This window comes from Pongo pygmaeus, chromosome 9 (genome assembly GCF_028885625.2).
Source record: "Pongo pygmaeus isolate AG05252 chromosome 9, NHGRI_mPonPyg2-v2.0_pri, whole genome shotgun sequence".
NCBI classification, from domain to species: domain Eukaryota; kingdom Metazoa; phylum Chordata; class Mammalia; order Primates; family Hominidae; genus Pongo; species Pongo pygmaeus.
The window spans coordinates 56414436-56428720 of NC_072382.2; the positions used below are offsets into that span (position 1 = coordinate 56414436).

The window sequence follows — 14285 nt, forward strand, 5'->3', positions numbered from 1 at the left end:
CTAGTGCCAGACTGGCCAAGTTCTAATTCTACCTCTGCTACTCACAAAGTTACCAAACTCGTCTTTGCCTCAGTTTTCATATGTGTAAAATGGGGATAATAATATTTATCTCATTTGATTGTAATAAGAATAAAATTAGTTTTTAATATAAAGTCCTTAGAACAATTCCTGGCACATAGGAAGTGATATATAAGGATTTGGCCATTATTGCCTTTGTTATTATTGTTACCATATTGTTATTTTCATAGAAAATGGATGTATCAGACCTGATTTAAGTGTTTCTGTAAAGATGAAATGAGATTATATGTAAAGAGCCTTACCCATCAAGCACTCAGAAAGTGGACATGCCCTTCCCTCATCTTCCCGTTCTGCCTGGTACTGTACTAGAAAGGTGATAGATGTTTTACAAATCCTTGGAACAGACTGATAACTTTCCAGGGGCTTGAGAGAATAAGCCATATCTTTTCTCATTTAGGGGCTATTAATCTTGATTCAGCATGCCCTATCTCTTAGGTTAGCAATATAAATAGCTACTTTTATTAAGTATTCCTTATTTGCCAGACACTGCACTGAACACTTTATGTTATTTTTCTTAATGCTCACAATTCTAGTGGTTGTTCATGCTCATTTTTTAATAGATGAGAACACTAAAGCCCAAAGAAGTTAATCAAGGTGGTCACCTAGCTAGTATATGACAGACACAAGACACCAGCAATACCCATCTGACTTTAAAAGCTATGTTATCAGCCACTACGCAACCCAATCTCCTGCCAAAAATCCCCTGAATAAAAGGGGAGTCAGAGGCCCCAAGAGAGCATTTGCCATTTAATTCATTGTTTCCTGAGTATCTTCTAATAATATATACCAAATTTGGGACCTGGAAACTACCAGATGGCCAGTCAGACACAGTCCTCATGCCATAACCAAGAGACTGTTTTGGAGGGGGAATGGGTACCGTATCAGGCAGACTGTGGGAGAAGCCCTGGCAAAGAAGGTAAAATCCCATTGGCCAAAATCACTTTGATGTCAGCTGTGCAGACAGGGATCTGCCACAGGGAAGACCCCCCAGAACCCCTGGGCACTGGCAAAGGAGGGCAGGCAGGTAAAAATCAGGGTAGTCCACTGGAAGTGGCCAATTTCCTTAGCAGTCCATCGAAACTGTGCTCACCATCAGTACACGAGGGCCCATTGAGGGCTAGAGAGGTGAAATGGGGGGATTATGGACCAAGGGCAAAAGAGGGAAGCAAAGTCTTGAGGGAAGTGGACTGATCCAGCCCCTCAGAGAGAAGCTGAAGAACATTTTTTTTTTCACGGAGAGGGTGATGAATCACCTTTCCAGAGCCCATGCACTGCCAGTCCTCTGACAATGTTTGTTAAATGAAGGGTCAAACGGGCAAAGGCAGAACAGCTGCCTGGATATGAACAATCCCAGCATGGACTTTCCCTCTCATTCCTCGGGTGCTCCTCATCAGGCTCGAGGGTATGTGTCACCTCCAGTCCCAAGTCACTGTACTGACCTCCCACCGACTGCCCACTACACCTCATAAACCCCACCTCCATGGATGAAGGGAAACCCCATGCAGAAGTGTACCCTGGTGCTCACCCCCATTGCAAAACCCACTGGACAAATCCTGTACGTAACAACAAAAGAAGAGCAGAGCACAAAACCCTCACAGAGGCAGGCCCCCGGAGCACTGGAGGAAACCTTGCCTTCCTCCCACACACCATCACTCAAACCTGTCAGCTTCCAAAAATGTTTAGCAAGTGCAGCAGCAAGGGGCATGCTTATCAGCCTGGTGTGGGAGCTTAATCTGCTTTGAGGGCCTTCTCCAGCCCAGAGTTCCAAAAGTCTGCTTACAATTAGCTTCAGCTCCAGTTCCCGCATCAGAAAGCCTAGGAATGTGTTGAGCTCTAGCCTCTGATCAGAGAAAGCTCCAGGAGAAGGTGGAGACGGTGTCAGCAGGGAAGTATGTGCCAAAAAGGTCAGCTGGTCTGTTGCCATTTTCCGGACACCAGCCCCAAACCACCTCCCCTCTGGCTTCCCGCCTCTCCTAACCGGACAGTCACATCCGTCAGGTCGGCCTGTCCCCAAAAGTCCCTGCTGACTGACTGCCAAGAAAATATAGCCGCCTCCTACCAGAAGAAGGGGGAAATGGAGCGGGGAGGACCAAGAGAACCTGATTGGCCCTTGCTAATTTCTGTAAAAGAGATTGCACAGCCAGGGTTTGTCACCCAGCCGAATTAAGTGAAGCAGGCTCTGTCTGGAAAGGTAGGAGTCACCAATTATCTTCAAGCCATCTCCCATCCCCACGCCCCGTCACTCGGGCTACCAACACCAGGATCTACCACCCAGGAAGGAGGGGCTTAGCTTCGGCCGCCATTCTGAGGCAGCCACCTCCACCCCCACCCCCACCACAACAGCCAGCCAAGGCGCTAGGAGTCTCCAGCTGCCGGCCTCGGCTGGTGCACTAGTACCGCAGTCCCAGCACCTTGCCCGGAATCCCGTCACCCCGCAGGATGGGGCAGGGACAGGTCATCTTCAAGCCAAGGGGAGAGCAGGTTCACTGCATACCCGCGACCCCCTTTTCTTCCTGGATCTTACAGCCAGGCTAAGGGTCGTCAAACCCAATGGGGCCTTAGATCATTCCTTGTCCGGAACAGAATCTCTGCGGAACCGCCAGACAGATACACAGCTGCTGCTGCGGATACTGGCTTCTTGGGGCCAAGACCTCAACATGCAGGACCTCACATTTCCAGCGATGCACACATTTTTTGAGAACATCCCGTCCTTTCCTCCTCGCCAGGAAGATGCTGCAGACGTGCCCGCCATCCCAGGTCTTGAAGAGCTCTTTAGGCAAACCTCCGGCACTCGGGCCACACCCACCGGCCGGCCCACTCTTCTCGCGCATCCCCCAACCTGCCGGCCTAAGGGGAATGGTTCCCTTCCCTGACCACATGGTAGCCCTTTCTCCCATCCAGCCCTTTCTCCCACACCATCCCGAAAGAACTATTCATCCATCCTCCCAGAACAGTACCCCGGCAAACGGCACCTCTCACCTGGGTATCGAACCCGTTTTCCACCGAGCCGCTCTTCCGCAGCGGGAGCCCCTCCCCCGCTGGCTCCTGCAACCCCTGCAGCACCTGCGATTTCAGGGGGATCTGGCTAGGATAGGTGGTCTTGCTCACCTCCACCTTGCTTCCCAACTTCAGGTAGCAGGGCTGGGGGCCGGCCCGGGCCGGGGGCACGTGCAGGATGGGCGCGGCGCTGTGCACGGGTTTGGGCAGTCCCGACTTCATTTTGGAGGCGACCAGGATGGCCGGCATCTTCTCCCGGGGCTTGGGCTTTCCCAGCACGTCCCTGGCAGCGGCGGCGGGGGCGACCGCTAAAGGCAGCGCGGGTAGCAGAGCAGGCGCCGGGCCTTAGCCCACGAGGCGCCCACCACCAGCGGCTAAAAAAAAATCCCCAGGTCGGGGAACTCGAAGCAATCGGGCTAGCGCGCCTTTGGGGTGCCGGGATGGGAATGGGGGACTGGCCACGGCGCTCAGCGGGTCCCACCTGGACGGATGCTGTAGCCGGGTCTCACACCTCTCCTGGGTGGCCTTTCAAGTGCTCTGGGCGCTCAGGGGCTGCCGCCTCTTGCAAATTTCCTCCTGGGAAACAGAGGCTTGGACGCCCATATTAACTTGTCACTGCATCTCCGAAGTGAGGAGGCCCCTTTGGAAGAGACAGAGGCGGCGGCGACCCACGAGTCCCGTTCCGGAGGCTACGGGTCTGAGCCGGCGAGAGAAAGAGCCAGCAGCCAAGGAAGGAAAGGAGAGAGCAGCGAAGGAAGGAGAGAAGAAGGGCGCAAGGGTCCCCAGACGTCTCCACCGAGAGGCAGCTGCCGCCCTGCTCGCGAGCACCGCAGTGTCACCCGCGACGCAGCAGAGGCGCGGCAAGAGCCCCCGAAAGGTCTCTCTTGGGGTGACAGTCACCGCTGCCCAGAAGGTCCCCGGACTGAGAGCACCTTAGCGCCTGCGGGTCTGCACATGCTCCGTGCGCTAGAGCGCTGCAAGGCTGTGGCCGTGAGGCGCGAGCGCCGGGACGCGCGGCTCGCGGGCCGGGCAGGGCTGCGCTCGGGAGCGGCCGCCGCGCTTCCCGGGAAGGCTGCGCTGGCTGCGGGTCTCAGCGCAGGGGAGGACAGACTGCGGCCCGCGCTGCTGCGGCGCGCGCTGACAGCCGGGACCGCCCTGGCGCGCCCATTGGCCCACGGTGCGCCAATCAGCGGCCGCGGGTCTCACTGCAAAGAGGGCGTGGCCTCAACTCTGGCCGCAGCCGAAACTCTGGGGCCGCGCTTGGCCGCGAGTACAAAGCGGGCTGGTGGCTGCTCTGCGGCACTGCCCCGGCCGCGCGCCTCCCGGGGGCCCATACCCCCGCGTCCCTGAAACTCTTCTTTTGAAAAATGCCCTTTCGAACGCAACCGTCCGCCCCAGAGCCACGCGGGCACGGCTCGAGGGAAGTTTGTTTCCTTTTTCAAATTGCTCCGGTCACCTTAACGGTTTGAGTCTTCCGGAGTCACGCCCGCAGCCTCGCTGCCCCCATCTGGCTTGGGCAGGGCCGAAGCTCGTCTCCCGCGTTAAGAGCGCGCCAGCCATTTCTCTGCCTGCTCTTCCAGGCGGGCCGGGCGGGGGGCCTCCCAACGGCTTCCTCTCCAGTTTTCAAAGGCTGCACATTTCACTCAACTATTTGAAGTATTTATAGGCAAATACAATACGCAGGGAAGCTTCCCGCCCCGAGACAGCTCCTCCACGCAACCTACCACAGACTCTGTAATTAGAGTGGCCTGAAGAAGCCGGGAGAGGCTCCATGACCCCGGCAGGCTCTGGCCAAACCTTGCTGCGTTTCATGGAGCCCCTCCCTGTCCGCGCCTGGGACGCACTGGCCCCAACAGGTTCCTCGACTCGAATTCGCTGTTTGGGTTGCTCTGCGGTTTCCTCGCTGACTCAAAGTGTATGAGAATAAGAAGGAAACTGAGAGATGGTCAGGCAGGCCAGACTTCACGATTTATGAATGAGGAGCCTCCCATCCTGTAGAACTGCTTGGATTAGAATTGGGCAAGTTATTTAAGCTTACATGCATCCTTATAAAGCTTCTGTTTTCACATGTAGTAAGGTGGAGGTTTGACGACATTTACCTAATGAGCTGTTGTTTGGATTAAATGAGATGGTTGGTGCATGACAGTCATTTAGCACAAGTACCTTGGCAATGTAAGAGACCAATAAAAGCTGGGTTTTATTTTCCGTGTTGTTAAATTACTGCTGCTTTCCCCCAAAGTCATCTCTGTTTATAAACTATTTGTCTTTCTTCTTTGTTTCCAGGACACTTTGTGCCCACCCTATAGCCTGATCTTCAGTGCTGATAGCATTGATTTAGAATAACTCAGATGCTATTAACTATGTCCCCCTCGAATTCATGTTAAACCCCTAATCCCCAATGTGATGGTATTAGGAGGTGGGGAACTTTAGGAGATAATAAGGTCAAGACAGTGGAGCCTTCATGATCGGATTAGCACCCTTATTAGAAGAGACAGGAGAGAGATGCTTTCTTTCTGCCTTGTGAGGACACAGAAGGCAGTCTTCTGTGGACCAGGAAGAGGGCCCTTACCAAGAATCTGACACCGTGTTGGCATCCTAGTCTCAGACTTCCAGCCTCTGGTACTGTAAGAAATAAATGTTTGTTGTTTAAGCCATCCTGTTTATGGTATTTTTGTTATAGTGGCCCAAAGTGACAAAGATCTCAGACCAGAGGAAACGTCAAAGTCTTAACCTCTGAAGCATTAAGAAATGAGAAGGCACCTTCTTAGCCATTCTAGGTAACAACTTTCTACTCTAGTTAGGCTGAAATGCACGGCCCTGTCTATGTCTGTTTCAGTCATCCTCCTTCTCTCTGAAATCAAGTCACACATCATTCATGCTACTTACTTAACACTTTGCCCTTTGCCATCTGATGCCACCTCCCGTACTGTTGTCTTCCATTATTTAACCTGTTATTTATTGTTTCATGCATTCATTTTCATCTTAGAGAATAAACATCTTGGAATTAGGAGCTGTGTTTTAACTTTCTTTAGATCTTCTCAGTATGGAGCATAAAGCTGTGGACAGAATAGCTACCCAACATTTATATTGAATGAATGATTGAATGATGCTAGCATCAACCCTCAAGAAGGAGAGATTGTCTTTTAGATTTAGGAACATAAGGACATACGAAATATTATGCTATAAACCTTGGGACTCTTTTGCCTGCCCTGAATTCTAGTTCTGACCAGTGTACCAAGATTTGTGGAAAGATATCACAATCTTCAGCTTATAAACATCAGGGAGATATTCCAAAGTATTCCCATGGCCCTAATACAGTGGTTCTCAAAGTGTGATCCCTGATACTGCAGGAGCATTACCTGGAATCTTGTTTGAAAACCCCACCCAGACCTATTGAATCAAAAGCTCTGGGGATGGGGCCCAGCAATCTGTGTTTCAACAGTGTTCAACCTAGTGATTATGATGCATACTAAAACTTGAGATATTCTGCCCTAATGAATACATCATGCATTCAGTGCATCTCCAGAACTTCTTAAACCTTAATATGCCTAAGAATCACTGGGGATCTTGCTAAAATACAGATTCAGATTCAGTTGGTCTAGAATGGGGCTGAGATTCTGCTTTCCGAGTAAGTTCTCATGTCACGCCCATGCTGGTGTTCTAAAGATCACGCTTTGAGTAGCTTTGAGTAGCACAGACAGCAGGAGGATTTCATCTTAAGGGCCATCTACTGAAAAGGATCTCAGAGTGCATCCATCTAGTTGGAAATAGCCGCCTGATCACCTGATAATGTCTGCTATGGGTATAGAAATGGAAATATTTGCCATCTTTGGTTTCCTGTTTAAATTGTATTTACTGCCAAGGTCATTTTGGGGTTCTGAGACCCTCAAATATGCACAACTATGAAAAACAGTATTTCTTTTCAAGTATTTCTAATGTTCTAGGATTGGTAAACACGAGCATTTCCCTTAACCCTGTGTGTTTTATATAACTAAAGTCTGATAATTCTTCATTTTTCTTGATGAAAGATCTTTCACTTGAGGACAAGTGAATCTTTTAGTCTGTTTTCAAATTTCTTTCTTTTCCTGCCTCTTCTTCCCTTTAGTAATTCTATTTGCTTTTTCCTGGAGCATTATTTATCTCCTTTTTTTTGAACGAGTTTTGCTCTAATTTCCCAGGCTGGAGGCTGGAGTGCAACGGCGCGATCTTGGCTCACTGCAGCTGAGATTACAGGCGCATGCCACCACACCCAGCTAATTTTTGTATTTTTAGAAGAGACTGGGCTTCGTCATATTGGTCAGGCTGGTCTGGAACTCCAGACCTCAAGTGATCCACCAGCCTTGGCCTCCCAAAGATTTATCTTCTTTTATATCTTTTTTTTTTTTGAGACGGAGTCTCGCTCTGCTGCCCAGGCTGGAATGCAGTGGGCGATCTTGGCGCACTACAAGCTCCGCCTCCCGGGTACACCCCATTCTCCTGCCTCAGCCTCCTGAGTAGCTGGGACTACAGGCACCCGCCACCACGCCCAGCTAATTTGTTGTATTTTTAGTAGAGACGGGGTTTCACTGTGTTAGCCAGGATGGTCTCAACCTCCTGACCTCATGATCCGCCCGCCTCGGCCTCCCAAAGTGCTGGGATTACAGGCGTGAGCCACCGTGCCTGGCCCTATCTCCTTTTAGATATTTTCTATAAACTTTCATTTTTCTTATTTAAAGCAAAATAATTTATCATACTAACCAGACAAGGGTGTGGGGAGGAAGCTATTTTTTCTCCTAGGATAAATGAGATAATTATAAGTTTCTTACTTAAATAAGATAATCTCAAATTATAAAAACGGCCTATAAGTTTACTCCTTCCACATTGATACTGTGTTAACATGAAAAACGTCATTTTAAATCAATATTTTGCAAGCATTGGAGGCTAACGGAAGTCACTGGTTCAGAGAATGGTAAGCTGCTCTGGAAAGAATATACTATCCAGGTATTAAAATAACTTTTTTTCTTTTTCTTTTTTTTTTTTTTTTTTTTTTTTTTACTATACTCACTATGGACAAGTATGCCAAGTTGAAATGGCCCACCATTTTAAATTCCAACTTTGACAACCATTCTTTATTTTTCTTCTGGCTCAGAACTTGCAAAATCACCCAAATGTCAGTGATAGGCCAAATTGAAACGTATTATCAAAGCTCTCAGGACGACTGAATCATCCTAAGAGACTGGATAGTTCCCTGGTTCTAAGAGTCATCCTCAGATCAGGAAGTGCCAGCTGCACCCCTCTCTGCTCCTCAACATCAGCCACTTGTGATTAGTTGAGTGTGACTTGGGCTTCAGAGCTGACCTGTGAGTGACCAGTTCCATGAACCCATCCTTCATCTTAGTTAAAGACCCCTGTTGGCCTGACCTCCGAAGAAGACAGTCCGGTGAAGAGCCTGGAACATCTAAGCCCCAACCTGTCACAAAAAAATGCAGGGATCTTGGGGGGAAAAGTCTACAGCCTTTTGGAGACCCTAGATTATACATGATAAGGGGAAATGTTGCAGTTTCTTGAATAATATAAAAAGCAAAATATTTATGAGTTTATTTGGGAGTAAAAAAATGCACTTTTCCTTAATTTTCTACAAATGGGTTGGCAACTTATGAGACATCTCCGAGATGGCACAAAGGCTCACCTTTTAGTAGTGGCTGAGTTGAGAGGTCACCCATCTCATACTGCAGAGAAGTGAGGTAAGAACCTTAAGACATCTCTTTAGAAAGTCTGCTCATCTACTCACCCTATCAGTGACCCACTTCCAATCTCAAACTTTCTTCCAGATGGGTCTGTGTGCAAATCAGTATGCACAATGGTAACCTCTGGGGCTTTTTTTCTGAGAACGAAGGCTGAGGGTTCCCCTACCTGCAGAAGCTAGAGTGTGAGGGGTATGTATGTGTGTATGTGTGTTTATAGGCATTTGAGTCAATGACCCAGACTAAATGTCAAATAAATATAGTCACACACTGTATAATGATGTTTTGGTCAATGACTGACTGCATATAATGATAGTGGTCCTGTAAGATTATAAGGAAGCTGAAAAATTACTATTGCCTAGTAACATAGTAGCAGTCATAACATTGTAGTGCAACACATTACTCATGTTTGTGGTGATACTGTGCTGTAAGTTTTATAAAAGTATAGTGCACACAACCATGTACAGTGCCTAATAATTTATATAGTTGATGATAAATACTTGATAACAAATTACTATATTATGGGTTCATGTATTTACTGTACTATTCATTGTTATGTTAGACTGTACTCTTTCTACTTAAAAACATTAACTGTAAAACAGTCTCAGGCAGGTCCTGCAGGAGGTATTCCAGAAGGCATTGTTAGCATAGGAGATGACAGCTCCATATGTGTTTTTGTCCCTGAAGACCTTCCAGAGGGACAATATGTGGAGGTGGAAAACAGTGATATTGGCCCTGTTTAGGCCTAGGCTAATGTGTCTGTTTGTGTCTTCATTTTTAATTTTAAGAAGTTGAAAAAGTTAAAAAAAAAACTAATAGAAAAAAGCTTATAAAGATATAAAGAAAATATTTTTGTATAGCTGTACAATGTGTTTGTGTTTTAAGCTAAGTGTTATTTCAAGAGTCAAGAAGTCAAAAAATTTAAAAGTTTATAAAGTAAAAAAGTTACAGTTAACTAAGGTTAACTTATTATTGAAGAAAGAAAAATATTTTCAATAAATTTAGTGTAGCCTAAGTATACAGTGTTAATAAACTCTGCAGTAGTGTACAGCAATGTCCTAGGCCTTTACATTCTCTGATCACTCACTCACTGACTCACCCAGAGCAACTTCCAGTCCTACAAGTTCCATTCATGGTAAATGCCCTATCCAAGTATACCATTTAAAAAAATCTTTTATACCATATTTTTACTGTACCTTTTCTATGTTTAGATACACAAATACCATTGTGTTACAATTACCTATGGTAATCAGTACATCAACATGCTATACAGGCTCGTAGCCCAGCAGCAATAGGCTATAGAATATAGCCTAAGTGTGTAGTAGGCTATCCCATCTAGGTTTGTGAAAATGTACTCTATGATGTCTGTACAACAACAAAAAAGTCTAAAGACTCATTTCTCAGAACATATCCCTATTATTAAGCAATGCATGAATGCAGATAGCAAACCATTGATTAATCAGTGGCTCAATAATTAATACAAGGAATAAATTGTTGCAAGCCATCTATGTGCCCGGCTTTGGGGATTATGATGGAGAGCAGATAAGAATAAGTTATTGCTTTCTGCTCTCAAGTTTCAAAGAAGGATGTAGCTGCTGTTTCTTGGCCTGAGGATTGTCCTTCCTCGAAACTGAAAAACAGAAACAACTCACAGTCTAGTAGGGAAACCAAACAGGGAAATAAATGAATGACAAACAATATAACAAATACTCTAATAGAGGCAGCACAAAATATACAATGATAAACCAGGCACAAAGGAGGGTCAACTATTTGTGGGGTTATCAGGTGTGTTGATTAATTTTCTAACAAAAAAACCTAAAGTAATAGAATTTTTTTGCTTTTACCCTTAGTGTTGAAACTCTAAGAGGTATGTTCCACTCTCCTACTTCTATAAGTTAAGTCTAGGAAACATTCCTTTGTTTACATCTTGCCTCATCCCACAAAGGATTAGAGGAAAGCCTATATTCAATAAAACAATGGCTAAATATAATGTAATAGAAGAAAAGGATTCTTATTTAAAACCTGGACTGTGACTACTTTCACTTTCTGTAGGTGGGAGAAGGCTGTGTAAATAAATCATATCAGTGGAAATATAAATCACATATCACTTTCTTCCACATTCAGGCACTAATATCTATTAGTGCCAAGTCTGAGATTTCAAAATCTGCCAGTTCCAAGCTGCTCAAGAGGTCCTCTGAGTATATGGTCTTAGAGATACATTAGTGAGCATTTGGACATGTGAAGGTCAGCCTAGAGTCCAGGGGTCAAGCTATATTGTCATCTATAATAAGTGAGAAAAATTCCCTTTCCTGGGAGTGGTTCAATATGAAGGGCTCCCAAAAAATGGAGTAGCCAGAGCAGTGTGAAGAGCCTACTGAGGAGGACAAAAAACACAGACAAAAGTGCCAAAGTAAAACCCGTTTATTTTCCCAAAATAGCAACAAAGCCTGCTATGCTACCAAATACTTGGAGTGACTTGATTTTTCTTTAGGTGGGGGAACATTATTATTTTTTTTAAAGAGATGAGTTTTGAATTTGGGGTTGTTTTGGCACAGAAGGAAGAGAACAGAGAAAAGAGATAGACAAGAGTGAGATCCTAAGTTTAATGGGAGCAGAAATGCAGTCAGAGATGGCCACAAGAATGAAATTGTGCCTCTTCCCCATCACCCTTGCTCCTCATTCAGTGATTTGCAGAATCCTGGACAGACAGAGAATCGGATTTCCTGTTTGATGTGAGATAGAATGACCAGGCAGATTTAATTAAGACTGTCTTCTAACAAGGAACTGGGACCAGGAAAAATGTAAATAAAAGATAAGTATCAATTATATGTGTGGGCAAAGAGGTCAAATGGGGAGGGAAATCAAAACGTCTGGATTCTCCAGTCCAAACAGTTGGCTCTAGCTGGTATTTTGGAGTGAGCACCACCTAGGGCTTTACCTGCAAAAAGTAAAGGTGAGACTGAGATGAGTATGTTCAGATTCTAGGCTGGATCTGACATGCAAGGTTTGTTTGTTTGTTTGTCTGCTTGTTATTTTTAATTCTCCACCCACTTTTTCACTATTACAGAAAACTTATTTATTTATTTATTTATATCTACCAATTGAGGTCTAGTTAATTCAGTTTCAAATCGATATTTAAAAATTATTTCTTTTCTTTTCTTTTTTTTTTTTTTTGAGACGGAGTCTCACTCTGTCGCCCAGGCTGGAGTGCAGTGGCACGATGTCTGCCCACAGCAAGCTCTGCCTCCCGGGTTCGCACCATTCTCCTGCCTCAAGCTCCGCCTCCCGGGTTCACGCCATTTTCCTGCCTCAGCCTCCCGAGTAGCTGGGACTACAGGCGCCCGCCACCACGCCTGGCTAATTTTTGTATTTTTAGTAGAGAGGGGGTTTCATCCTGTTAGCCAGAATGGTCTCGATCTCCTGACCTTGTGATCCACCTGCCTTGGCCTCCCAAAGTGCTGGGATTACAGGCGTGAGCCACCGCGCCCGGCCTCTATTCTTCTTCCCACACATATGACTAGGCAACCAGAGTTGACCCAATAATAATGATGATGCTGATAAGAACTGTAATTTATGAAGTTATTCTTCTTATGTGCCAGAGACTAAGGTAAGCATTTTACATACATGATCTCTCATGCTCACAACAATTTCATGAGGTAGATAGTTATTCTCATTTTTATTTTACAAAAGAGAAAAATGAGGCCCAGAGAGGTTTGAGTATCTTACTTAAGATCCCACCGCCAATTAAGTAGGAGAGCAGGACTTGACTCCAGTGCCTGGACTCTGGACACTAGACAGTATACTATCAAAGGAATAGCCATCATAATGATAAGCATGGAAATGATAATGTAACTTCCTGTTTCTGATACGGTTAAGATCTGCCTTATATATAGCATTTAAATGAATCCCCACAGCACTCCTGAGTGGTGGCAGAATGAGTCCATTTGAAGTTGAGGAAATGGGTGGAAAGGTTTGGTAGTCACCCAGTTTGCTAATGACAATGGTCTTAATAATAAGGCAAGGAAAGATCACCAGTTACAGGGGGTGGTCTTTGCATGATGTTCATGCTCTGAGACAGGGCTGCCTGCTATTTTCATCTGGAGGCAAAGACAACTTGGACCAGTACTCCTTAAACAAGAAGCCTAAAAATCACCCAGGCTGCTTGTTAAAGGAAAAGATACCTACCCCCTTCCACCCCCCGCAAAAAAACCAGACTTAGAATTCTGAAGCTGTGAGTCTGCATTTGAAAAAAGCAATGAGGTTACTCTGAATTAGTCGTCCTCCCCTTTGCTTTGCATCCTTGGCTTTACATTAGAGTCACCTGGGAAATCCACAAACTAAGGCTGTCCAGGTCCCACCCTGGACCAATGAAATCAGATTCTGGGAGTGGGCACAGGCAGTAGAATGTTGAGAAAGCTCTCTGGGTGTGGACGAATTGAAAAACATGGCTTTATGAAATGCTGCAAAGGCTTTGCTCTCACAACACTTTACAGTGGGGGATTACTGAGGCAATAATCTGGATAATTTCAATCTATGTTAACAGCCAATCTGGAAAAATCCAGGCCTTCTATTACTTTCTGAGTGAGATTTCCTTTTTGACAGAAACACTCAGCCAGTCCAGCTGCCCATGCAGCCCAAACACAGCCAGGTAATTCCCCATATGCCGCCTCAGCTCAGCGCTGCAGGTAGCATCAGGCAGCCTGACCCTTACTCGTTACTCTACCCGTTGCTCCTGCAGGGCCACCAGGCACTGAGCTGTGATGCTCCCCACCTCTCAACACATTTCCTCTTTTGGTTACTGCTGTCATCCTGGAAGCCTTCATGCCTACCCTCTGACTCTGCCCCAGGCATGGAGCCTGGTGAGCCTCAGATGGAAGAGTTGCTCCTGGTCAATGTCTGACCTCCAGGAAGAGGCCCAGTGCCCAGGGTTTAGGACTCTGAGAGGAGGATTTGGAGCAGAGTTAACTCATGAAGGTCTGTGCTAATAAAAGGATGTGTTGGCCTAAAAAACCCTCAATAGTGGATAATTTAACAAAAATTAGAGCTTTGGTATGCATTTTGTGATTTAAAAAAATATTATTTTCTTTATTATTTATATATGTTAGCCTACTGTTAAAATTATTTTGCTAATATATTTATGTGTGTGTACATATGTATAAATAAATATGTTTATAAAGAGAAAGAAAAAGAAGGAAGGAATCATGTCAAATTGTTAACAGCAGTTCTTTCTGAGGGGTAAATTAGGGACTATTAATTTCTTATTTTATATCATTATTTTTAAAAGTTGGAATTATGGGTGGCTTTAACTTACTTTTCCATGGGATTTCCTTTATTTTTCAAATAAATATCCTCATTTGTTTTAACCTTTTATTTATTCAAGCGACACATTATTATTATTATTATTATTATTATCTTTTTTGTTGTTGTTGTTGAGACAGGGTCCTGCTCTGTCACTCAGGCTGAAGTGCAGTGGCACCATCTCGGCTC

General features: G+C 45.5%; 1 protein-coding gene across 9 annotated transcripts in view; it reads right to left on the reverse strand.

Moving 5' to 3' along the window:
* Nucleotides 1–14285, reverse strand: part of NAV2 (neuron navigator 2) — a 779302-nt gene that overhangs the window by 404655 nt on the left and 360362 nt on the right. For 3 of the 9 annotated variants that reach the window (XM_054438543.2, XM_063671080.1, XM_063671089.1), the window contains exon 1: nucleotides 3058–4217. The exons of 1 other annotated variant lie outside the window; for it this stretch is intronic. In XM_054438543.2, coding sequence (XP_054294518.2) covers nucleotides 3058–3324 — 267 coding nt within the window. In that variant the 5' untranslated portion in view covers nucleotides 3325–4217. Of the gene's footprint in view, nucleotides 1–3057; nucleotides 4252–14285 lie in introns of those variants that run through there. 5 more of the 9 variants (XM_063671083.1, XM_063671081.1, XM_063671084.1 and 2 more) reach the window with 4 other exon arrangements.